At 34.9% G+C, this 27,996-nt stretch overlaps 1 protein-coding gene and 1 long non-coding RNA gene across 4 annotated transcripts; both read right to left on the reverse strand.

Moving 5' to 3' along the window:
• Positions 1-250: 250 nt before the first annotated feature.
• On the reverse strand, positions 251-26,393 carry LOC129749187 (solute carrier family 2, facilitated glucose transporter member 4-like). The gene is made up of 5 exons (XM_055744115.1): positions 26,334-26,393; positions 26,065-26,261; positions 10,347-10,440; positions 1,507-1,626; positions 251-1,441 (listed from the first exon to the last, which is right to left on the reverse strand). The coding sequence occupies exons 1-5, from the start codon at positions 26,371-26,373 to the stop codon at positions 507-509; spliced, it is 1,386 nt and encodes a 461-aa protein (XP_055600090.1). The 5' UTR covers positions 26,374-26,393; the 3' UTR covers positions 251-506.
• On the reverse strand, positions 13,891-17,163 carry LOC129749188 (uncharacterized). Of its 3 annotated transcripts, XR_008737945.1 has the most exons (4): positions 16,684-17,163; positions 16,499-16,618; positions 14,586-14,772; positions 13,891-14,522 (listed from the first exon to the last, which is right to left on the reverse strand). It is a non-coding gene; the product is annotated as an uncharacterized LOC129749188 (long non-coding RNA). The 3 variants fall into 3 exon arrangements; XR_008737944.1 differs by having other exon boundaries at positions 16,499-17,163; XR_008737943.1 differs by lacking the exons at positions 16,499-16,618; positions 16,684-17,163 and adding an exon at positions 14,869-15,731.
• Positions 26,394-27,996: the final 1,603 nt, after the last annotated feature.

Consider the following 27,996-nt stretch of genomic DNA (forward strand, 5'->3'; position numbering starts at 1 on the left):
TCTGAATCTGAAATCTGAATCTGAAATCTGAATCTGAAATCTGAATCTGAAATCTGAAATCTGAATCTGAAATCTGAATCTGAAATCTGAATCTGAAATCCGAATTGAATCTGAAATATGAATGCTGCTGATCTGAATATGAAAAACTAGAATCTTAAGTCATTGAATCGAAACTCGAAACTACTGATTGATTTTGAATGAAGTTGAAGGATCATCAGTTTTTTTTGTCATCAATAAAAATAAAAATAAATGAACAGCACTTGTTTTATTGTCCATAAATCTATTACAGTTTGTTCAAAAACATTTTTCAAACGGTATCGAGATCTTGTTTCGTTGGATATTTATTTTTCGAGTTCCAATCAAATCCAAAGCTTGCGTTTGTTGAAAGTCAGACAAAGTTGAAGATCAGCACTGTTCAATTTAACAAAAAAAGTCCTTCAACCATTGTTTGAACTACCAATGATATTTTTTCAAAGTTTTCAATTCTCAATATCAGAAACGTAAATTTAATGACCTTTAGATAATAATTGAACTGCTTCGCGAGGTGTCGTTCGTCGCGTGTCAGGTATAACCAGAATTCCAATCAAACATTTTAATAATATAACTGACCCAAACACAATAGTTTTTATGTAAGTATTCTGCAAGGTGCTAGGTACATTGAAATAAATTATGTACACCACCATATGACCGACATATTCACAAATCAAAACGGATGCAACAGAAAGTACTTTTTTCTTGGGCGGAAAAGCTTCGGATAGTAGTATCTCTGACACTGGCAACATTCCTAAAGCTTGAAATACTTCTGCTGTAATATACATGAAAGGTGGAAGCCACGGCTCAATTATATCGTACGTGGCTAAAACAATACCGAAGGCTAACAGGAAAGCTCCTGTGAATGTTGAAGATATAGCATACTGGAAGCGCCTTGGTAGTACATCAATAATGAAAATGGCAAAAACCGCTGCCACTAATTTGCTCAACATCAATATTGAAGGAGCCCAATTGATGCCTTCTAATGTCAGTGTAAACATCAAGGACATTAACATCATTTTAGCAATGTTCATAGAATAGTTGAAAAAGAGCAAATTTGCTAATTTCAGTGTTAGTACCAGTTGAAAGGGTTTAAAATTTCCTTCGGTTACAAAAATCTTTGACAACATGTTACTTTCGGCCACTAATAGTTTCATGTCATTAAACTCTTGTGTAACTTCTGTATTTTCAACCGAAAGCCCTCGCAGTTTGAGCAAGTTACTCAAAGCCATTCCTTCGTCTTTGCGTGATGATAGTGTATGAATGGGCGATTCGACAGTCAGGAAAAAGGCGAGGAAAAAAGCAGCACAGCTTAATGGTAGGATAATGATCCCCAAAGCTCTATTCGGGTGCATCTCGGGTTCAATTATGTAGATAATGTTTGTGGTAACCATTGATATTACTGAGAAAACTGGAAATATGAAAAAAAAAAAATTAAAAGCGTGAAAATGGTTGTTCAAAAGAGTATCAAGCTACCTGCAACGCCCGCAATGATGGATGCCGTCATTAATGTTACAAGTTTTCCGCGCAAATGTTTAGCGGCTGTTTCTCCTATGTAAATAGACATGCAGAGATGAGCTATGCCGTGGCCGAAACCTGGAATAAGATATTATTTAATATTTTATTTCTTACATTAATTCAGTGAATTTAACATGCTGCGAATGTTAAAAAAAAGGAAATATTAAGACGAACTAGTAGGTAATTGACTGAGTAATGTTTGGTCGGAGTTCGAAATGAACGCTATCAGATTTTTTTCGAGACACGTGATCTTGATGAACAAACATTTTAAACTAGAGATGACAATTTTTGTTTATAAACCGAAATCAGCTTACATATGTTTTAGTTTATGAGATTGAAGAAATCCACTTCGTTCACTGAGATTCAGTTCTTTTAAAAGTTTTCTCATGGCCCTCGGTTAGGTCTGGTTGCTAGCCCAACCATTTAAAATTTGAATTCGTACTCAGAAAAGGGATAGGCTTAATAGCGGCACGTTTTCCAAACAACCGGTTAGATGAAGTATTAAATTCTAATAGGAAGTACATCAAATGAAAGTAATGAAAATTATAGACGGATAGATTAGATAAGGAAGTTATTGAAAATAATCCAAGAGCGTGTTAGGAGAAGAATTCTTGCCGTACAAGCCAATTTTTTTTATTAATGGGAATTTAAAACTTCGATGTCATTCTTCCCTCCAATTTGTCCCGCACCGTGTATTATTTATTGTCTTTAAATTTTAAATATTTTCGCCGGGCCGCACTGAAAATATAACACTTGTTCATATTTTGCAGAACTTTATTGATAATGGTCATTTGAATAGAAAAAAAAACCTCATTTTTTATTTCGATTGCAGTCGCTTTAATATGTTTGTATCGTTCGTGACTTTATATCAACGTCAACTGTAATCGATGTTTACTCTTGGGCCAGAACTCACGGACATCGGCTCAGGAGGCAACTGACTTGCCGATACCAATCCCAACGTCAATTTTAACTAGAACATTTTAATTTTTTGGAAAACAAATTTAAAACTTTAAAAACAAATAAACTCATGAGAATCTTATTTATTTGAAATCTTAACAGTTTTATACCGTTTTTTAAAGTAAGTCCAACGATATTAGCTAGAATTGATTACGTTTATCTTTAAATGCAAGTCAGTTGTTATTTTTAAATAATTTATTTTTTTTCCAATTTATGAAAAGATCTTTGCCAAGATTTGATTGGTCGTTCATATACATCATTCACGAAAGTTTTTCTTTCTCCAAAAAAAGAAATCTTTCAAGGCCTTACTACGGTTCATGAAAGTATTCAACCCGTTTCCTAAGAAAAAAATCTTTTTTTATTTAAACTGGCGTGATATTTTTTACTAGCACTCTCATTCAAAAGCTACTTGAGCTACCCTACATCAATTACCGTAAAACGGGGTAACTTTGATCACCGGGGTATCTTTGACCAACGATACATTTTTCCACATTATCATCAATAACTCAGTCCATAGTTTGAATTTTCGAAAACTGGTTTCTGCGTTTGAAAGCCTATAAGTTCAGTATAAAATAGGCAATATGTTGTTTGTATTTGAAAACTTTTTCGTGTTAGTAAAAATGTTATTTCAAAATCTTAAAATATAGATTTTTTCAAGGCTCGCAAACAAACAGCTCTCCTGATGATACCACAAAGCATTTAGAAGCAAACGGGCTGTTGAATGTGTAAGAACAACTTATTTTCTTTGTATATGTATAGTTGTAGTGCTATTTTTATAATCATTTAATGATATTTTTCTTTATTTAAAAAAAAAATAAGGAGATTTTCCAAGAGTAAGCCCGTATTGGAAAAATGGATAGGAACCCTATCAAATGGTTAACTTTGAAGAAAAAATGAAAATGGAAATAGTGAGAGGGCCTAGGAGAATGTGTGAAGGTATAATTTTATTTGTATTTTGAAGCTCAAACTATTTAGCAATTGTTTTAATTTTTGCCCCTAAATGTATGCAGCATCATTGTTTTTTTTTCGATTATAAATGTTTTTAATTGAAAACGTTGAAAAACAAGGTAAAAATGCAAAACTAACGTTTGTAAATATTATAAAGGTGTTTTGTATCTTTTATGATCAAGAAATCTCGATAAAACAGTCAAAATAGAGACTGATCAATATTACCCCAAAGCATCAAATTCTGAACAGAGACTAAATCGATTTTTAAATCAAATTTAAAGTAGCCTAAAAAATTTCTGCAACCATGTTTTACGTTCATAGGAGTCCAGTACTGGTTTTAAAAATATGAAACATTCCCCTTAACAGAAAAAATAATCGAAAAATATTGCAAAACGTGATCAAATTTACTCCGGATTACGGTACCAAAAAATGAGGAAAACATATTTTAAGAACATATTGATAAAAGTTTTGTTTTCTACAGCGTAAATATTCTCGAAAAGTTTTTCCACAATTTGAAAAAGCTTTAGTTTTCCAGCAGCAAGTGATTAAAATGTTATTTACTTGAAGTTCCTTATAAGATCACCGCGGATGTTGTTAGGTGAGGTTGCCTAAATCACAGAAAAGTCTATCATTCACAGATTTTTAAGCATCTTGTGGTTAAAATATTTCGGTTCGGATAAAATTCATCAATCTTTCAAATTTGTACAAATATAAAAAAAAACTTATTTAAATTAAGATACTCCTGGGATAAGATTCCTAATACTGTGCCATGTCGATGGGATATCTTAAATCGCTCAACAAAATCACTTAAGAAAATTAAAAAATGTTTTTGACTTTTCAACGGTTTTATCATTTTGCCAATATTTGAAGCCACGAAACAAGCATTTTCGTCGATTCGAAAAAATAATAAAATTAAAAAAAAATTGCTGAGCAGATTAATTATACAGAAATAAGAAAATTAATCACTTCCTAAGTAATAAGGAAAATTTATTCTAAAAAAAATCAAATATTTCGTTTTTGACAAAAGTATTGAGCTCATACCTGAAACAGAATTCAATGCATGCTTAAATTCCATTATTTTTTTTTATTTCGCTATCGCACCCAGACGATAATGGGCGATGGAATCGAAAAGTTATTCTTTCTCTCCTTAAGAAAAACCCGTAAGATCTGTCAAAAGTTGGGTGAAATTTTATCTGCATCCTACTTGCACTAGTGGAAAACCATCACCCAAATTCGTCATCGCTTCCATCGCCTATTGCATATTTAAATAAGTGCACACTTTGGCCAAATCTTATAATTTTTATAAGATGCATCTTATTAACTGCCCGATCAGGAGGGAAAAACTAAATTATATCAAGATGAGATATTTTGATACTAATTTTTTTCTATCTAAATGAGTTATAATTCAGTACTCGTAGGATGTTAAAATATCTCAAATTATATCAAAAAATCTATACGATCATAGCTAAATTATATCAGTTTTTGAAATGCTCCTATCGAGTTTATATCTGGTTCAGATAGTGTGGAAACCACATAATGCCAAAGTGCTGGTATAAACATGTCCGCGGTGTACAGGTATAACAGAGGTCCATTGCGTTAGCGATACGTAACGACGCGCTCATATAGAGATGACCCACACATTCACCCTTCTCTCCGAAAATTTGAAAAAAAAATTCAGATATTTTATATGCATGCTCAATGGCCACCATGCATTGGGTTTTCCGCTCTAACATGCATGTGATAACATTTTCGATCATGCCTTTTTCCTTGACATTCAACACATAGGCTTTATGGAAGATTGCCTTATAGGACAGGCCAATCTTAGATATGTCGTATTAAAATAATTATCACATGACGCAGTCGACTTAGATTTCCCTAAAACCATCAAAGCTAGCATGCCAGCCTGTAATTGTTACATTCCACAACACACTCGCATATGAGAGATGTGTATGCGTGTAGAAATTCGAGTTATTTCGCACTTAGCTTAGCTCGCCATCCGTGCAACATCAGTTCGCATCAACTAGGCACACATAGCATATAACTCGTATTCGTCCGCAGCTAATTTTGCTCGAGTTCAGGGCAGGCACAGTCCACTTAGCTTGCATTAGGCGCAGCACATAGCTCGCATTCAGGCGCAGTACACAGCATACAATCAGACGCAGCCCACTAAGCTCGTATTGGGCGCAGTACACAGCTTGCAATCAGGCGCAGTCTACTTGACTCGCATTCAGGCGCAGCCCACTAGGCTCGCAATCAAGCGCAGCCCGCTTGGCTCGCATTGGGCACAGCACACAGCTCGCAATCAAGCGCAGTCCACTAGGCTCGCATTAGGCGCAGCACACAGTTTGCAATCAGGCGCAGTCTACTTGACTCGCATTAGGCCGATGACATAGTGAATACGATGCGATGCGATGCGGTGAATGCGATTCAATGCGGTGAACCACATTTGATGAAAATGTATGGGAATCGCTTAAACCTGACATACTCAACGCGGCGAAGCAGATGTCAATTTGTTCCGCCGCTCGAGTTCGCATAGGCTGCGTCCGTAAATTTTCCGCCAATTCGCATCGCATCGCACTCACTATGTCATCGGCCTTAGACGCAGCACACATCTCGCAATCAGGCGCAGCTTACATGACTCGCATTAGGCGCAGCCCACTAGGCTCCCAATCAGGCGCAGCCCGCTTGCCCAGACAACCAGAAGTCGTATTTTCTTTTACAGATTACATCGTATAGAATGTTATTTATATTCATTTTCGTATATCTGCACCTACAATGTGCGGTCCATGCATATTCTTTATCGTATTTAAAAGCATTGCATGAATTTATTACGACAAGTAGAGAGACTCATATTTATGTACATATGAACTCGACCTTTGTGTACGACAATTCGCAAAAAATCCGTGAAACAACCGATATACGGTGATCAGCCGTGACTGAGAGATTTTGTCGTGCTATGCATAAAATAATTCGAAATAAAAAACGTATATAACTGCATTGATTCGTAATAATGTGCATGCAATCGTATACCTTTGCATATTAATTCTCATGTCTGATTTTCGCAAAACGTATTTGCTGGCAATCGTAAAAGAATACTGAAAAGTTCAATACAATCGTTTATGATAATGGGACATCGATGATTGGAATCGTATTAAACGAGGCTTCAAAATGTTGGTCTATTTTTAGATCATCGATGACGTGTTCTACGATTTAAAAGAATTAAGTTATAGAAATATACGATTTGCTTTTGGTTTAATACCTTTGAAGCAAATCCTCTTGAATTTATATATTCCAGATAGCGTCGAGGAACCATCATGAGCTGCAGATCGTATGGTCAGGGGATCAAGTCCAGGTACTAACAATAACTTCATGAACGTTAAAAAACTTAAATTTGACAGCAAAAAACGCATTTCTTTGAAATAACCTTATTTTTATAATTTTTTGGGATAAATAAACCAATTGGTTTAAAGTACAAAAAAAAAATAGTAATCATATTTAACTGACGGAAAATGAGAGCCCTGCACTCAAGTCGCAAAAGACGACCAAATAAGTCGTCAAACTTTCCTTATTGTTACGAAAAATGTCGTATACTACAACCTCAATCATCCATATGATGATGTAAATTCTCATAGTATATTCCAAAAAGAATCAGGGTAGTCGTAAATGATGCGCATGACAAGTCGTGCAAATCGTAATTTTATACAATCCAAATCAAGAATATGTTTGCTAATGTACCTATATGGCCTCCAAAATGATACGTATATACTGGTTTTGCTACATTATATACGATATGTTTACACGTATATTTGCACGTATATTTGCGTAGCAAATTCGAAATACCCACCAAATGGTTGTCTGGGTGGCTCGCATTGGGCGCAGCACACAGCTCGCAATCAAGCGCAGCCCACTAGGCTCGCATTAGGCGCAGCACACAAGGCTCGCTAGCAGGCGCAGCACTCAGCTCGCAAAGTGCAGCTCCTTTGGCTCTCTGTCGCACACAGCCTTTTGAATTATCGAATACAATACGTTAAGCTAACAAAGCCAATATAAAGATTTTGTTATTTACCTTGCCTATTTAAAAGTAATTTACTGCTGAAATTTTGAAATGGATTAGAAGTTTTTCTCAATGAGCTTGGCCAAAATTTGGATCCTGGAAGGATCGCCAAATGTGGAAACCACATAATGCCAAAGTGCTGGTATAAACATGTCCGCGGTGTACAGGTATAACAGAGGTCCATTGCGTTAGCGATACGTAACGACGCGCTCATATAGAGATGACCCACACAGATAGCATAGTTTGATATTAGACAGAACAAATCCTATCAAACTTATAACTTATTAAGATATGAATGCTTCGAGAAAAGTTTCTAGTGGAATGTCAGTTACTCTCACTATTTGCTAAAATCATGCTCCATTTTAGGTATATATCCTAAAAATTTGATTCAATTTTTTGAATCTGCTGGGCGAAACTCATTAAAGTACGGTTTGGGCCGTTGACTTCGATGTCCGTGTCCCGATCAGGAGGGAAAAACTAAATTATATCAAAATGAGATATTTTGATACTAATTTTTTCCTATCTAAATGAGTTATTATTCAGTACTCGTAGGATGTTAAAATATCTCAAATTATATCAAAAAATCTATGCGATCATAGCTAAATTATATCAATTTTAGATATGCTCCTTTCAAGATTATATCTCATTCAGATAGCATTATTTGATATTGGACAGAACAAAACCTATCAAAATTATAACTTATCAAGATACGAGTGCTTCGAGAAATTTTTTTAGTAGAATGTCGATAAACCACATTATATGCAAAAACCATGCTCCATTTTTGGTTTCCCAAAAATTGGATTCAATTTTATGGATCTGTTGAGCGAAACTCATTACTGCACGGTTTGGGCCGTTGACTTCGATGTCCGTGTTTCAGAAAAAGTTGCACGTATATCAAAATATGATATAATCATTTTATTTTAGGACAATCCGAAAAAATCTTTTTTAATGAAAATGAGCTCAACTCCATTCAAGTCTCTCAATCAGAATAAGATATAATTCATATTGGAGAAACTTAAAATCGAAAATTTAAAATACTTAATAATAACTGAATCAGATGTAAATATCTTGGTGAGATACGTTTGAGTTATTATTTTGATATGCTCTCCTGATCGGGGTTTCATGGAAAATTATATGCATATCAAAATGAGATACGGTTATAATATATTATAACAATTTGAAACAAATTCTTTATCGTTGAAAGTAAGGTCAATCCTATTCAAGAATATTAATCAAAATAAGATATTACCCAGATTCAAGAAACTAAGAGTCGAAAATTATGAGAACAATATTCTTACTGAAAAAGATATAAATATCTCGTTGAGATATGTTTAAGTTCTTATTTTGATATGCTCTACTGATCGGGCCTTTTATAGTACAAAATGGATATTCATGAGAGACTAATGAAATTCTTCCAATTTTCACACGAAGTTTTATGAAAAATAGAAGAAACGGCATTGTGATAAAATAATGAACTCACTCATTTGTTCCAAAAATCATGGGAAGTTCATATCGTTGTACGATGTGGACACCAGTCGTGAAAATATTTGTTCAGATATGATTTTGATCTTTCTAAACCGTGGTTGTATTGAATGGAATCTTTCGATTGCTTTGATTCAGGAGAATTAGATCAAAGTTGAGATAAGCCGCGCGGGCCGCACAAGACAGTCTCGAGGGCCACGCGTTGCTCATGCCTGGTCTAGGAGAAGCTAGAAACGATAAGCTGATTTTGCATTGATCATTCCATACCAAGTGACCATCGAAATCCATCGACTCTCTCCGATTTGGCCCTAAAATGGTCCGAATGGGAGCCCCCCCCCCCCCTTCTTAAAAATTTTGCCTTCTTTCCCAAAAACAGTCAATTTTTCAGATACCGTAGTAGCTACAGCGAGGAAGAATGACCTCAACGGGTTAAACTCCTATCAAAAAGAAAAAAAAAAAGTAGTAGCTACAGATAAAATAAGACCCTTTTTTAGAGATTAAGTTATTATAAATCGAATGCCATTGTTAAATTTTGTGTACAGAGTTATCAGACCCGATATTTTTGTATTTAAAAACTTGAAACTTAACAAATGAGTGATTCTTATGTGAAATTTGACGCTAAACACATTGGCGCCATAAAAATCGAAAATAAGTAGGTGCATTTTGAGATAACCTTAAGGGCATTCGATTGATATAACTTAATCTTCAAAACAAGGATCTTGTCTGATCTGTATCTTTTACGGTTTTTTGGGATATTCACAAAAGCAAATTGCTGCATTTGGAAATAATGCCAAATTGCTATTATTTCAAAGCTGTTGAGTCAATATGATCCGAAGCGCAAATTCCAAGCATTCTCATCATCATTCTAATATACTGAAAAACTGAGATGTTTTAGAGACCAGGTATGTTCAATGAAAATGTTAACCAAATTAACGAGAAAAACATCAAAATTTGAGTTTAGAAAATTGGCCTAAACTGGATGTCTTTTTTTAAGTAGGATTTTTTTTTCTACCGGAAAATCCAAGATAGCGGTCAAAATTTTCATCGAACCCCCACATATTTAGGGGCCGTTCTATTACGACGTAACGCAATTTTCGATCATTTTGTATTTTTCTTATTTATATTACAATAAAATCATCACACTGATTATGAGTCAAATCGGAGAGGGTCGATGCATTTTCATGGTCAGTTGGTATTTGATGACCCCTATATAATGATACACGAATTAAAACTTTAGCGAAATGTCATTTAACATTAAATTTAAATCATAAATCATCAGTGATGATCTGTTAACAGTAATAATGTATAGAACAATTTATGGATGCTATGTAGTATATTTGTATAAATAACATATTACCTGCAATAATTCTCGTTATGACTGTTGCTATGTAATCAACCGGCATGGCAATGAAAAAAATTCCATTGATGACAAAGAAAAACGAAGACAACATCTGAAAGAAGAAATATTGATTTATTATGATTGCCATTGAAAATAGAATTTTTATTCAGATTTAACAAACATTAGTCATTAGTTTGAAGGTGTCGCAAAGCAGATCAGGTAAGCTAGTTCTAAATGAAAATGAATTTTCATAATCTGTTCGGATATGAAAATTGTTTTCTAAGCATTTTAAAGTGTTGCTGCCATATATTTGAGTTACAAATTTTCGGGATGAATAAACCAAGCGGTACAAAACCACAAAAAAAAAGTTTCATTTTTTTCCGTTTTAGCTCACTAGTCCTATTTGCCGCTGGTAGTGTTCGTGATATTATGCTGGTTGTTTCACCAACCCTTTTCAGTTTTGGGACAATCAACCTCAAAAACGACCATGTGCTTCGGCCGGCTGCCCGTTTTTTGTACCGAGAGTTTTTGAGGTTAGTTTTCCCGTCTCATCTGTACACGCTCAGCAAGTGTGCGTAAGAATTGTCAAAAACAACTCTATTGCTTAATGATTTCTTTCTTCTCTTAAAATAATGATTTTGTTTATACACATTGTTGACAAACTATGTTTATACATTGATGGTGTTTCTTATTTTTTAAGCCATTGGGTTTCTTATACCCCGTCAATAACCAAAAACAGAATAAAATATTTATGATATTATATAACATTTTACAGGAATATCCCTAGTTCATAAACTTCGCTTGGTTTATATGTCTTTAAATAAAATTTTTGGTATTAGCATTTTTTCATATTCATTGAAACAGTTATTCTATTCAAGATGAAGCTTCAAGCAACTTGCATTCAACCTAAGCTTCGTGCGCCATCTGTTTGAATATTCTGTAAGTAAAAAACACGTGATTCAACTTAAATCATTTCTTCGTCTGGCTCTCACGGTAACAAGACGTCTCTCAATTGTTCCCGCGTCCGAAGTGAAGTTTAGTATTTTCAAGTTGCAGTTTTTTGCAAACACGTCCTATCCCCCAATGGGAAAAGCTGGCCCCAAGGAGGGTCCATCGAGCAGCACTGGTTCCAAACGCCGCCGCCCGGTTGGTTCCTCTTCAGATGCCGAATCTACGGCCAGCAAGAAACTACTAAGTAGCAACCCATATGCCGCTTTGGAAGAAGACATTCGCAAGAAAGAAAAGATACCACCGTTCTACGCTAAGGGCAAGCCGATGGAAGTCATTGGTCCGATAAACAAACTTCTAGCAACTGGTCTTCGCGCTGAATATCGTCTATGCTCCGATGGCGTAAAAATCATCGTCCCGACGCTGGCAGATTACAAGTCTGTTGATGGCTGCTTAAAATCGCATAACATCGAGTATTTCACCCACGATATTCCATCGCAAAAGCCCTTCAAGGTTGTCCTTCGTGGGCTGCCGAACATGGAAATCGAAGAGCTGGGAGAAGCACTGAAGGAAGTTAATCTCCAACCGGTACAAATCTATAAGATGCGTCGACACAACATAACCTCAAAATTTCGAGATCAGCTCTATCTAATACACCTCGCCAAGGGCTCAACAAATCTTAAGGAATTGCAAAACATCCGTGCTTTGCATCATTACCTTGTCGAATGGGAACGGTACAAACCGATTCACAGGGAGGTTACCATGTGTGGCAATTGTTTAAATCCTGGGCATGGCTCTAAGCACTGTCACATGAAGAGCCGCTGCTCTAAATGTGGCAGCAATCATAAAACGTCCGAATGTGAAGAAGAGAACGAAACCAATATTCCGTGCCTGAACTGTGGAAACCAGCACCTTACCACCAGCCGTTCTTGCCCAAAACGTGAACAGTTCATCAAATTTCGGAAACAAGTGTCTGAACGGAAACACTTACCCAAAGCTAAAAAGCATGTTGAAATCAACGAAACTTCTTTCCCGGAATTACAACACCTTAAAAGAGCCATCTCGCTTCCTATTCCACCAGCCCTCCATCAGCAAAAGTCTTCTCAGATCGATCGGACCGATCAAAGTTCAGCTCCACCTGGCATCCGGACATACGCCCAGGTCGCTGCAGTTTCCCCAGATGACGCTCCATACTCCATGGAACACTTAGCATTCCTCTTCAGCGAACTGGATAAGCAAACGAGAGCTTGCAAAACGAAAGATGAACAAGTTTCCGTCATGATGCGGTTCTATTATACACACCGTAGCATTCACACTTCGGCTCCTTAATTTCAACGCTGCCTCGGTGGCGAATAAACAGCAAGAAATTATGGAATTTCTTCGAATCCACAAAATCGACATCGCCCTTCTCACTGAAACCCATCTGAAGCCGAATGTCAACTTTAGCCTGCCAGATCATGTATTTGTAAGGTTTGACCGTCTAAGAGCCCGTAAAGGTGGGGTTGCCATCGCCATTCGCCGGAATCTCTCCTTCAAGCTGCTGCCAAATTTCCAACTCAACCTCATCGAAGCGATTGGCATTGAGCTAACTTCATCTGCCGGGCCAATCATAATCATCGCTGCATATTGTCCGGTGCAGTGCAAAGACTCAGACGGCAGCACCATTCTACTGAAGAATGATATACAAAAGCTGACTCGCTGGAGCAACAAATTCATCCTCGCAGGAGACCTAAACGCTCGTCACCCAATCTGGGGAAATATGAGAAACAACAAAAATGGAGTTGTCCTGGCAAACGATGCCCAAACAGGGCATTATGTTGTACTGCATCCAGATTCACCTACTTTCTACTCACCAACCGGCTCTGGTTCTACATTGGATCTAGTATTGACCAACATCTCCGGAGAATTGACTACACCGCAAGCTCTCACCGAATTATCATCAGATCACCTACCAGTCATCTTCGAATGTAACCGTGAAGTCAATCATCGAGAACAGCAAAAGAAACGAAACTACCATCGAGCCAACTGGTCACGATTTCGGGAACACATCGAAGACTGCGTGGACGAAACTCCAACTCTCCAATCAACTGAGGACATCGACAACATGCTTGAGACTCTTACTCGTATCATCAAGGAGGCCGAACACATTTCCATACCTACAACCCAGGTTACATGTAAGTTTCTACAACTTGATAAGAAAACAAAACAAATAATTGAGCTTAGGAACAGTATAAGACGACAGTTTCAGAGAACTCAGAACATTGCCAGGAAAAATCTTTTTAAGAAATTGAACAAAATAATAAGAATTCGTGTTCAGAAACTTACACAGAAAAAATTAATTGCTGTAAAATTACGGCAAATATCCTGTAACAAAAAGGAGCAGGACATTTACCGTAATTTTACAGGACGAAAAAAAAATCACGCGGCATTTATTTTTACAAGAGCATATTATTTTACAGGCTGCTTTGAAATTACAGTACTGTAAAATTTTGATTCATTTATTTTTTTAGGTTCGATTTGTGAATGGTTTTTTGAAAATAGTTTTAATTAAGATTACAAAATTAACCAAATCAGATAATGGGCATTAGATTTTTTGCAATATGAAAACACGGATATTTGCCTTTATAAGAACATTTATTTACAATGAAATCCACTCACTAAATACATGCAAAATCAAATCAATTCTACACCTACACAATTTACACTATCACGAATCTTGTTCCATCCTCCAGTAACCTGCGGCCACTACCAATGATGTTTGTTCTGATAAACGTCAGTTTTAATGATTTCCACGATCGAGAATTTTCTATGCATCGGTACATGCTAACTGTTTTCAATTTCTTGAACATAAAAAGGGAATGTTAGCTAACAATTGGTTAAAATCCAAACCCTTATTAGGGCGATCAGCAGTATTCGGAACATCACAACCGAAAATAACCGGCAACATTCCTTTCTTCAAAATGTCCTCAACGCATGATGGATTCGTTCTTGCTCAAACCTGTTCTGGAAGAACGAGCATGCATGAAGTTCAAAACCACGGTTTTCTCCCGCAACACAAAAACTTCTTCCATGGATAATGTTTCCATTACTCCCGAATCATCAGCCTTCAAACGAGATCGGCAAGCTGAACAAAAAAGAAATTTGCGAATAATCGGATCCTTTAAAAATAACGTCTTCTGTTCTTGGGTTACAATACAACTGATGTGATGTCCTCATAAAGGGGGTACGTTAGATTCTGAAGGCAGTCTAAAAGCAAAAGGAATAACATTACAAAACGCAATCAACTTGGTAACAAATTTACCACCTTACCAGAGTTACAATATCGTCACCGGTGTGTTGCGGTTTGGATATCAGTTCGATAGCCAGATGATCCTCCACAATTTTAGAAACTGTTGTGATATTCAGATCCCCTTCAATAAGCGCTCTCACAATGCTCAGTCATTAGCTTGACAATCTGTTTGTAAATCCTATTTATAGTTGTTGAATCAAGTTAAATCTGAAAATGAAAGAGAATATTTAGATGATCTTCTGAAATCATTGTTTCTGTAATTTATCTAAGAAAAACAAAATGCGCTGACTTCCAAATACCCACCAAGTCAACCATAATCCAGAAAAAAGAAACAAATTATCTAAATATTCAACTATGAATTAATAAAAAAAATCCAAAACAATCTCGTAGGAAAATGTAAACATCACTGAAAATAAGCAATATCCAAATATGGGAAGCTTAATCCCCTAAGTAATCTTGTTTGATACAAGCCTATGTTGCTATGTGAATTTCGGCCTCCACGAATTGTTAGTCCTGAGTTATAGGTTAGAGAAAAATCAAAACAATAAATTATAAACCTTGGATAATAATTTTTTGGAAACTTTTCTAGGCAAAATAAAATAAAAATTCGATAAAATTTTTGAAAACTCATTTTGTAACGGAAGAGCAAAATGGGACTGAACACAAACTTGAGAATAAGGGTTTTATCGTGAGGAGTTTTAACGTACGCAGAGAGTGCAATTTAAAGGTGTGTCATTTTACTTCTCTGTCATGTGTTGGTTAGAGGCTTTTTGGCAGTTTAGCTGTTTTAGCTCGCCATAAAGAGGAGAAGAAGAAGGTTAGAGGCTTAAAAGCTCTAAAAAAACATTACGAGAGGTTATATGAGCAAAAACACATTTTCATTTTAAAAAAATTGATATGGAATTTCATTTAAGAAAATAATCTGACTTTGTGCTAATTTAAATATTTTCGGTAATACCTTCAACCATGGCATAATTTTGGTGAAAAAAGTTCGTTATGATTATACATTAAAGGAAATAGAGATAGCAATAATCTACCATTCTATAGAGATGGTGATAAATTTCTAGTCTATTTACAAAACCGTAGAATGACCTAATTGAAAAACCTTATTTTATTTTTCAATTTATTTTAAGTTACTTCTAAAGTGTCCCTAAAGTTTCTTCATTACCTTTTTACATATTCCATATACTTTGTTGATTCCCTTAATTCAGAAAAAAAGCCTTTTCGATGGGATTTTTTTTTTTTGTTTAAACATATTCATTTTTACTTTGTTTGTTTTTGTGTTTTTTAAAGGTCCTATAGCCAACAAAAAGCAAAGAAAAAAGGGTTGATTCGCTCAAATTTTAATTAAATTTTCGTAATAAACTGTGAATTAAGAATGTTTTAATTTGTGTTGATTTTTCTGGCTAATCCCACAACGAAATTTCCTTAAGCCTGAGGTAAGACTTGGTGATAAATTATATCCTTTAAAATATATTTATAACTACAGAAATTATCGCGTTTCCAGTTATCATCTTAAAAAAAGGAGACTGAAAATGAACGTAAAACGAACAGTAATGTTTTCAACGGTTATCGATTAGCAGGGTTTCGAAAAACTTGTTCCTTAGAACTATTCCAGATCGACAAAGGAAAATTTTAAAATGGGAATGTAGTCGGTAAGTGATTTTTTTTATATTTTCAACTGCTTTCATTGCGACTGAATTAAGATTCATCATTTCGTTGACCCCAATTATGATTTTGTTTCGTTGAGCTAAAGTTTAATCTATTAAGAACAATTACAATTACTGTTGGTGTTCCGAAGAATCAAACGACTGATGTATTGAAAAAATATTTCTTTGGAAAATGATGGAAATGCAATAAACGAACCGCTTTCGAATGAAGTTTGTAAAATGCATGTTAGGTTTCAAATTACATGTTAGTAATTCCCACTTACCGATTATCGAGCTGGATATTTTAGGAAAAAAATTATTTCGTTGTTGTGCAGCACCATGTCTTCTCGGGCCTTATCGTTCTGAGTGATGGTCGATTTTTTGTTTATTTCCAAAAGTTGAAACTATGAAAGATAATAATAAAATTTAAAAAATATTACAACGGATTGATAAATATTTCAATAATTACCTTCCTTAATTTTTGAGTTTGTTGTTTAAATCGTTCTCATACACTTACGCCACATACGCCACAATGCGACCATCATCTTCACGACAACTTTCTGCTTCCGGTAAGCCCGCTGCTCGCAGTTTGGTGCTAATCCGGGTTTCCTTCGCTGCATTTTCGACCACCACTGCGTAGTTAAACGGCCCGTAACTGGTAGAGTTTTTCCGATTGTTCCGACATAAACCGTTTTTATACCTAACTGGGATGCCAGTCACACTTTAATTCTGTGTGGAATTGAGAATTATTGGACGACGCGTAATTTATCTGGCACGTAATTATTTTTGGCCAGTAAAATTGCGGCAAATGTCATGCTCTTTTTTGTTACAGGACATTTACTGTAAAATTCAAAGATTTACATTTTAAGCTCCATGTTTTTTTAATTACAGGCCGTTTTATTTAACAGGTCATCGTTTTCAATGACACGTAATAGTCATTATTTTTTTCTGTGTAGGAACAGGGATTTTGAAAAGAACTTGAAAAATTTACCTAATTATTCCAAGCCCTTCTGGCGTTTGACAAAAGTTCTCAAAACAAAACCAAAACCTATACCTCCTTTAAAAGATAACAACACAATGCTTCTAACCAATCAAGAAAAAGCAAACAGTATCTCTCGCCACTTCATGGCATCCCATAACTTAGGTCGTGATATTGCCAGCCCGATGGAAGATTCGGTGGTCGAAAGTGTGTCACAGGTCACCCTCTCCCCAAACTTTGTTCCCGAAGAAGCGAAAATCAGAATGGAGGAATTAAAAAACATCATCCGGTTCAATCGAAATATGAAAGCTCCAGGTCCTGACGGTATTTTCAACATCGCCCTCAAACATTTAGGAGTAAAAGCACTGACATTACTCACCAAAATCTTCAACCAATGTCTCAAACTCAACTATTTTCCGGTCTTATGGAAATGCTCTAAGGTTGTACCTATACTAAAGCCCGGCAAGGATCCTACCAGCCCCACCAGCTACCGACCAATTAGCTTGCTCTCATCCATAAGTAAGCTTTTTGAAAAAATAATTTACACCAGGCTTCTAGACCACACTGAAACCAACAATATCTTCTTAGATATCCAATTTGGATTTCGACAAGGGCACTCCACGGTTCATCAGCTTCAAAGAGTTACCAATATAGTCAAAAGAAATAAAAGTGTTTCCAAAACGACAGCCATGGCCCTACTTGATGTGGAAAAGGCTTTCGATAATGTGTGGCACGATGGATTGGTTCACAAACTTCTTAGCTTCAATTTCCCCTTGTACCTGGTGAAAATAATAGCTAACTATCTCCAAGGCAGAAAATCTAATGTCAGCGTAGGCAGTTCATTATCTGAACCATATGAAATCCCAGCCGGTGTTCCCCAGGGAAGCATATTAGGACCTATCCTTTATAATCTATTTACCTCCGATATTCCTCCATTACCTGATGATGGTACCCTTGCACTTTTCGCTGACGATTCGGCCATAATCTACAAAGGGCGAATCATCCAAGCACTAGTATCAAAACTACAGAAAGGCCTTGATGCTTATGTTAAGTACCTAACAACATGGAAGATTCGAGTGAATGGAGCCAAAACACAGACCATTGTCTTTCCGCATAGCATGAGCCCCCGACTGATTCCGTCATCGAAAGTACAAGTACAGGATTCCGAAATAAACTGGTCCTCTGAGGTGCGCTATCTTGGGCTCATACTAGACAGCAAACTACTCTTTCGACCACATATCGAGGAAAGGATCACAAAAAGCACCATACTTATGAAGAAACTATATCCAATCATCAACCGCCGTTCCAAAGCTTCGCTCACCAACAAGCTTGCCGTTTACAAAATGATTGTTTCCCCAATGCTGGAATATGCTTCGCCGATCTGGAAGTCTTGTGCTAAAACTCATATGCAAAAAATACAAGTCGTGCAAAACAAATTTTTGAGAATGATTCTCAACGCACCACAACGCAGTCGAACGACCCAACTCCACGAGCTGGCAAACATCGAACCTATTTTAGATAGAATCACGTTGCAATCAGACCGAGTTAAAACAAAAGCTTTATTGTCCGAGTCAAGTACAGTGAGAGATATATACAATTAGTACAAAATTAGTCACACATTTATAATATTCAAATGATTACAAAACCTATAGAGAGAGAAAACCTTTGTCAGAGAGAAAATTATAGATTTAGTTTAATTAACTCAATTTTTTTTTTATTAAAACATACAAGTTTGAACTGTAAACTGGTCTCAATGACGAACATTTTACCTCATACTCAGAATCAAGCAAACTAAAGTTGAAAAACAGTAACTGTTGTATCACTTGCAATGTAAGAAAAAAAAATGTTATGTACTAACCCCGATGTCATAAATAAAAGATATTTAAATGTAAAATCAACTTAAATCAATCAGCAATCAAATTTAGGCCATTTAACCGTTATACATTTAGGCGACCACAATATAACTATTTCGGTAGCTGAATGGTTTTACAGGAGATTTAGGACTATATAGATTAACCTACTGCAGTTTGCGATAACACTATCACCCACCGCGAAGAAAAAAGCACACCGGGGGACCGCAGCTATTTTTTTTTCAAGATAGTGCTGCTGATAGGCAGCCCACCCTCCAACAATTAGCAAACGACAAGCAAAGTTAATCCACAACGAGCCAAAAATACGATTTATGTTGATCGACATTAACTTTTTGCAAGGCGTAGATTCTAAAAGCTATTCGCATTTCGCTGCAACCGCAAACTTTCGAAACGTTTTTCACAAAAAAAAACTGTGTTTTTTAACAGAATAAAAAGCGCGCAAAGTAAACAAGTCAATGCCTACTTGCACTTTGAAATTTCAAAAAAGAAAAGTGTAAATTATTTAATTTTGAATACTTTTCAACGAGCAACGATTTGTTCTAAATTTTTGCATCATCAGCGAGAGTTCACCAGCCACGTGGTAAAAGTTTTATTAATCGACTTTTGAAATATGTGCTGATAAAAGACATATGCTCCATATCATATGGAAGTACCTATACATAAACAAAAAAAAAGGTTCGACCAAGAGTTTTTAAAATGCCCAGTATGAAGTTTGAACATGAATTAAAATAATCTTAATCAAAGCTGTGTATTTATAAGATCATTCCCTTAAACTCAACGTTAATCAACTATGCAACCAGGCATGGAAAAAATCGGATCGAAGTACATTCAATCTGCAATCCGTGGTGAACTCATTCAGTTCTAACTGCCAATCGAAGCAATCGGGAAAGGAAAAAGTTCACACACCAGTATGAACACTAACGATTGCAATCCCGAATGCATGAACTTTGAATGGGGGTTTGGGTGAACGAAACGAAGCCCGAAACATTCACCGCGTTCAATTGGATCGTTTTTTATTTTCACCACGACGTTCGTTGGATGAATTGATTCGCAAGTGAATGTCGAAACACATTCGTCAAACGATTGTATTTAAGATTGCATTCGCGAATGTTTCCGTAACCGGTAAAGGATTGCGCCATCAGGTGCTTGTTTTTCGGCTTATTTTGTGCATGTTTTAGCCCCCGCGCTCGCTGATGGTTTGTTTTCTCATGATGTTATTTCAATTTATATTCGAATAAGAACATTCAGCATTTATGTAGTTAGTAAAAAAGTGAACTTTTGCACATTGCGTGGATAAAAAAACGGACAAATGAAAGGGTTTAATTTCCACTCTTTTTCTCGAAGCGTGGAGGTTTGGTCTTTGTCCACTAGAACAATTTTTTTGTTGAAATCTAAATTCAAATTTCTAAACCTCAATTCGAAATTTTAATTCATGAATTCTGAATTCTAACTTCTTAGTTCTCAATTCTTAATTTTTAATTCTAGGTTTTTAAACATAAATTCTTTATTCTAAATTCTATATTCTCAATTCATAATTCTGAATTCCTAATTCTAAATTCTATATTCGTATTTTTAAATTCTACATTCTACAAGTTTTAAATTATAAATTCTATATTCTAAATTCTAACTTCTCAATTCTTGATTCCTTGATTCTAAATTCTTGATTCCAATATCTAGATTAATACTTCTTAATTCATAATCTTACTTTCAAATTCTAAATTCAAATTCTAATTTTAAATTCTTACTTTCAAATTCTAAATTCTAAATTCTAAATCCTAAATTCTAAATTCTAAATTCTAAATTCTAAATTCTAAATTCTAAATTCTAAATTCTAAATTCTGAATTCCAAACTCTAAATTCTAAATTCTGAATTCTAAATTCTAAATTCTGAATTCTAAATTATAAATTATAAATTCTGAATTCTAAATTCTAAATTCATAATTCTAAATTCTTAATTCTAATGTCTAAATTCTTAATTCGAAGTTCGAAATTCGAAACTCGAAATTCTAAATTCTTAACTCTAAATTCTAAATTCTTAATTCTAAATCTTAATTCTAAATTCGAAATTTGAAATTCGAAATTCTAAATTCTTAATTTTTATCTCTAAATTCTGAATTCTAAATTCTAAATTCTATATTCTGAATTATAAATTCTAAATTTCAAATTCTTAATTCTTAATTCTAAATTCTTAATTCTAAATTCTTAATTCTAAATTCTTAATTCTAAATTCTTAATTCTAAATTCTTAATTCTAAATTCTTAATTCTCAATTCGAAATTCTAAATCAGATACTAAATTTTTAGTCTAAATTATCAATTCTTAATTCTAAATTTAAAATTCTGAATTCTTAATTCTTTACTCTAAATTCTGAATTCGAAATATGAAATTGGCAAATTTTTAATTTCAAATTCTTAATTCTCAACACTTATTCTATGTTCTTAATTCTAAACTCTAAATTCTTATTTCTAAATTCTTTTTAATTGATATTATTCACTTTTATTCTATGTTTTTAATTCTAAATGCTTATTTCTGAATTCTATTAATCCTAAATTCCTTACTCTTTTTCTATGTTTTTAATTTTAAACTCATTATTCTAAATTCTCAAACCTTCATTTAAATAAATAATTGTAAATTTTTATTTCTGAATTCTTTATGCTTAATTCTGATTTTGATAAGTTTAAATCTTAAATCCTTGTTCTTAATTCAAAATCTATAACTAAAAACTCTTTATTCTATTTTCTTGTTCCATCCCTATAGATCTTTACTTCGAAGCTCTCAATTCTAAATTCTTTCTGTATTTAGAATCAAGAATTAAGATTTTAGAATTTTAATTAAGAATTAAGAAATGAAGTATGTACTAAGACAAATTGAAATTTTGAAATTGAAATATTTTAAATTTTGAAGTAATTAATTTTCAAATTCAATGTTAACATGAAAAATTAAGAATTGAAAAATTATGATAAGAAATTTTGAATTACAATGTAGAATAAACTATTTAGAATTCAAAAACTACAATTTCGAATTCACAAATCAAATTTAAATATTAAGAATATAGTCTTGAGAATGTAGTGCTAAATGTTTGGAATTTTGTGTTGAGAATTTAGAATTTAGATTTTGGAATTCAGAATCTAAAATTTTGAATTGAGAACTAAGAATTGAGAATTTAAAATTTAGAATCAAGAACTTAGAATTGAGCATTTGAAATCAAGGATTTGGAATCGTGAATTTAGAATTTAGAATTTAGGATTTAGAATTTAGAATTTAGAATTTAGAATTTAGAATTTCGAATTTAGAATTTCGAATTTAGAATTAAGAATTTAGAATTTAAAATTTAGAATTTAGAATTTAGAATTTAGAATTATTAATTTTGAATTTAGATTGAAGAATCTGTTGCTGAGTATGCAATAACATTTATGAAACTATGGGATAAGTACAACTCATTACGAACTTTGAAATTTCGCAACATATTTTTAGCTTAATTTGGGAATAAAGCATTCCTGACTTTCAATTTCAAAAGAAGCAAAGTCTTCCAATTCGTTGCCTCAGATTATAGAATCTCTTAAATTGAAAAACTTGCCCCCACAGAATGTTGAAGGTGCCCTGGCCGAACCCTGCGGACTGTGTGGGGAAAGGGAAGGGTATATTAGTCGCTTTAAGTGACTCACGTTTACCTAAACGGTAGATGCAGAGATCTCTACGATCCACCCATAAACGTGGGGAGGTTTTAGAGTGGTAATTTGGGGAAGGTAAATCCTGGGAGATGCTAGGCCAGCATTGCGGGTGATCATTTCGTCCTACACCTCCTATGCTCCTTATGTTTCCTACTGAAACTCCTAGAACTGACAGTGAGGCTTATGAACAACAATCTCGAGATGTTTAATATGAATCCTTTATTTATTTTTCCCTGATAAACTCATAAATTTTCAAATCAATTATGTATTCATGATGAATTAGAAACTTTAAAATTTACCTGAACAAAGTAGTAGTATATTTTATCTTAGAAATTATGATTACATAATTGTTTTGAAAATTTATGGTAAAATTTCTAGCTAACCTCAATTTATTATTTATTCTTGCATCGAAATCTTATTATTTAAAAAAAACTATTTCCATTTTTCAACGGGAGTGTCCAACACAAAACTATTGTAAAATACGGCCTAATTCATACGATTACTAATATAAAAAACTCAAATTTAAAACACAGAAACAACTGTCGACGCAATCAAAAAGGTTTATCAAATCCTAGAATATCTTGAATACAACGATGATCATTTAAAATAATAAATTCATGGTAAAGTTTTACTGATCAAAGATATTCGACTAAAATATGCATACATTAGATTAACTCACCAATTGAATTCCAACAGTAAAAGTTTACGATATTTTAGTAAATTGAAATCCTGATATCAAAATAACAGAATACTTCAGGAAAATTTAACAAGTGACATAGAAAAAACATGGAGAAAATACTTAGCTTTTAACCTTTCTAGAGATCCGATAATGGTTAATTTTGCTTCATCCGGAGGTCCAAATTCTGCCAAATGGAAAAGCCAGGATAGAATTCCGAGAAGAATGATCATTGGCATGGTGTTGAGCTTGGGCATCAAGTTGAAGCAGCTGAAGAAACGATGCTTGATTCTAACTTCACGCTTCACTTTTTCACGAATTTTCCACTTTTCCGCTACCTATTAAATTTGGCAGGAGCAAAAATTTTCCACTTCCTATCCGAGCAACGCCTACTCTGAAACCCATATGCTGACTGTTTTCATTCGAACATAAATTAAAATAACAACATGAGAAAACAAACCATCAGCGAGCGCGGGAGCTAAAACACGCACAAAATAAGCCGAAAAACAAGCACCTGATGGCGCAATCCTTTACCGGTTACGGAAACATTCGCGAATGCAATCTTACAATCGTTTGGCGATTGTGTTTCGACATTCACTTGCGAATCAATTCATCCAACGAACGTCTTGGTGAAAATAAAAAACGATCCAATTGGACGCGGCGAATGTTTCGGGCTTCGTTTCGTTCATCCAAACGTATTTAAAGTTCATTCATTCGGATTGCCAATCCGACCAATCGGCGATCGTCTGTTCACGCTCGCATCGCTGATGCTACCATCGTAAACGGAGCGGAGATTGAGAATCATTAGCGTTCATGCTGGTGAATGAATTTTTCCATCCTTGTATGCAACTCACGTAAATCAGAATGTATAAAAAAATCCATTGATGAATCATCCCAGAGGATGTAAATACTGAACAAATGTATGTACACAGCAAATTTTGCCTCGATGTCCAGCAAAACAAAATTGCTAGAAATTTTGCTGGAAAACCAGTGGAACAAAAACCAGCAAAATTTGGCTGGTTACCAGCAAAAAAAACCGTGTATGTATTTTTTTTCCAAATTTTAGTAGATTTGCATATAGACAACTTGGACTGCGATTTCAATTGCTGAGACTTGTTTTTGTTAACATTTGATGATTTCTCGTCTCAAGTCTCCCGACAAGTACGGGAGACCTTCAGCAACCAAAATGTTAACATAAACAAGTCTCAGCAACCGAAATCGCAGTTTAAGTTGCCGAGTGTGGACTAGGCTTAAGTGTATCAACACTTCGAGACCTTTTGTTTATTTATAGCAAGCAAAGTCCCATAATAGTAAACAAAACAAACAAAAACTTTGAGGATCCATTATCTGATGTAATTTTCTCTCCTCATGAAATAGTTCCTAACTCGCAAAATTTTCGGAAATTAAAACCGTTTTCAAAGGTAGAGTGTTTAATAGACTTCTTTTTAACCATCTGGAGGAAAATCAGCGAATTTCGGTCAAAGGACTTGAACAACAAACGTTTTGAAAAAAAAAAGTTGCTAGGGCGGGTAAGACGAACACCTCAAGGTCGGGTACAACGGACACATAAGTTTCTCCAGGTATTTTAACTTTTTCATCGGTTTGATCCTCCATACGCATTCAAAAGATCTTGGCAAGAGCAATTGTCGGTCGAAAAGCACTCACTACCTCAAACAGGCCATAATAACTGTAAAATCAGGATCTCCGATGAAGAAAGCGCCGGAATTCCGAAACAACGTTGCTTTGCTTCTGGACTCGGACCAGTTGGTTCCATTTTGGTTGAAAAACGCTTTCTAATACTTAACTCACAAAAATATCTACTTATACAGCACTTTTTGCGGCAAAATGTACCTTTTTTGAGCAGTGTCCGTTTTACCCGACCATTTTTGAAAAGTGTAGTTTGCAAGCATGTTTTGAATAGCTATAAAAACAGTCTTGATGAAGGAAATTTACTGATTCCAATGGTAAATGCGATAGCAAACAACCTAAACTGCCCATCTGAACGGAAATGCGGTGAAACAAGCAATATCTGATTTTCTATTGCGATTCTACCTTAGGGCACAGAGAACTTAGGGTGTCCGTCTTACCCGACTTTCCCCTACTAAGATCTTGGGTTTACTTGAAAGTGGAAAGTTTCTGCTTTTCAGTGGTAGGTGATTCAATCGGAGACATGATTCTTGCAGCAGAAATGCAAGGAAAAAAATCGCATGTTCAACACACAGATTGAAATTTAACACAGGATTGTTTTCACAATTTTTTATGATGTAAGAACTGCACGCTACAATACATAAGTCGGCCGATTTTTGGATCGGCTTGCTAGTACAAAAGCGGTAGAACTGAATCGGCCGATTAAACTAGCATAATTTAAAGGGATTTCAATGCTACCTGGGAAACATTTTGCTATCGTTTTACATACGGTGACAACCAACTAAGGAAGGTTTTCAAACACGCTTCGGAAAATCATTGCACATAAGTTATTTTCTGAAGTACAAGACTTCCTTTTCTAAAGTTCTAAATCAATGAAATAAATTTTCTGGAAAACATTCGAGTACTTAGTGAACGGCAATAAATTTTGTCCACTTACGAGAAGTTTCTGGTCCTGTTTGATGTTTGTAAAGTTTTATGCAAAAGAAAAAAAACTAAGCTCAACTTACCAGCCATATCCTTGTCGAAAGCCATTCTTTTGCAAAAGTTAACATTATTAATATAAATCCAACACCGGTGAAGAACGAAAGAATGGCAAATCGATATTCATCCACAGTAATACCGATCATCCATTTATTGCCAGTCATGTACAGATGAAATATGCTCCATCCGATATGTATGCCCCCGCAAAAGACAAGCAGAAGACCTAGGTAACGAATTAATTATTCTGAGCTTCATGCATATTTGAACTTAGTTTTTTTTTTCATTTTTAACAAACCACTTAGAATACTGCCCAACTGCCACGCAAGCCCTGACATCTTGTCGTCGTAACTCAACGTTTAGCGGATGACTAAATGATTATCAATATAAATCAAATTTATCAGCCTAATTCTCATAATCTAATCAGTTTATCGAAAAAAAGCACCATAACCCTTAGCTCCTTAATCTTTGATAAAACATACTGTGATAAATATATCAAAGTCTCAAACCCTCGCATAGCCTACGGTACTCACATAGCCAAAATGCATAGCTTGTAACGTGACTCAAATATGATTCTCAGGCAATTTTCAACTACAATCATTTATTTTAAAGTTATTCAACGTCTTAGAAGAAAAATCTGAAAAAAAACATGCTTCGAGAAAAGGCTGTAAGTAGGTTAATCACTGCTAAAAAAACACTTTTTTCCATTTTTCACATTTTCCATTTTCCTTTTTTTTACTACAATTTTATGATAACAAAATGATTGACATATGTATTTTTGTGTGGAGAAAAAAAAAATCGCTGACTGAATATTTAAGTCAATACTCTGGGTTTATGAGTCACAGTTTAAAAAAAAAGATTATGACATTGTTTCTCACATTTTAATTCATTTTCTTTTATTTTTTTCCCCCATGAGAAGATATTAAAGTTGAGGAATAGGTTTTCAAATGTTTTAATTTTTCTATGCCGTTAAAAACTCCAATTATCTTAAGTGTTTATAAATGTACTTTTTCTAATTCAGTAACTTATCTAAGAAAATACGAATAAAATTCAAATCGAAATAACGCCTTGTCAACGTCGTTTCCACATGCTGGAATATGATAATTTTGCTTCACGCGTAGTTGATATTAGCGCGTCCGTTTGGAAGTTGACTCACAGAACGCTGATTTTCATAATTTACTGACTTTTCAAATTACTGACCAAACTAACATTTTTTCTAAGTACGTCAATCAACCTCAAAACTTTTCATGTAAAGGCCGTTTGATTACCTGTAGACATACACCTAGGTTTTTTTTTACGCGGTTTTTTTTTACACGGTTTTTTTTTACACGGCTTTTTTTACACGGTTTTCGGGAATTAACACGGTTTTTTTTTACACGGTTTTCGCGAATTAACACGGTTTTTGAGAGAAAATTTTCCTTTTCAAAGGAAAACACTCCGAATCTTTTTGAAGTTGGGAAAATCTTAGCTCTGAGACTAAGAACGTGAAACATGAGACCCCTGAGACCTGAGACATGAGACTTGAGACCTGAGACCTGAGACCTGAGACCTGAGACCTGAGACCTGAGACCTGAGACATTAGACTTGAAATATGAGGCTTGAGATCTCAGACACGAGACATAAGACATAAGCCATGAGACATGAGACCTGAGACCTGAGGCTTGAGACATCAGACCTGAGACATGAGACCTGAAATATGAGACCTGAGACCTCAGACACGAGGCACGAGACATGAGACTTTAGACCTGAGACCTGAGACTTGAGACCTGAGACCTGAGACCTGAGACCTGAGACATGAGACATGAGACATTAGACCTGAGACATGAGACATGAGACATGCGACATGAGACATTAGACCTGAGACATTAGACATGAGACATGAGACCAGAGACCTGAGACATGAGACCTGAGACATGAGACCTGAGACCTGAGACATGAGACATTAGACCTGAGACATTAGA

This window comes from Uranotaenia lowii, chromosome 2 (assembly GCF_029784155.1).
Source record: "Uranotaenia lowii strain MFRU-FL chromosome 2, ASM2978415v1, whole genome shotgun sequence".
Classification (NCBI taxonomy): Eukaryota; Metazoa; Arthropoda; class Insecta; order Diptera; family Culicidae; genus Uranotaenia; species Uranotaenia lowii.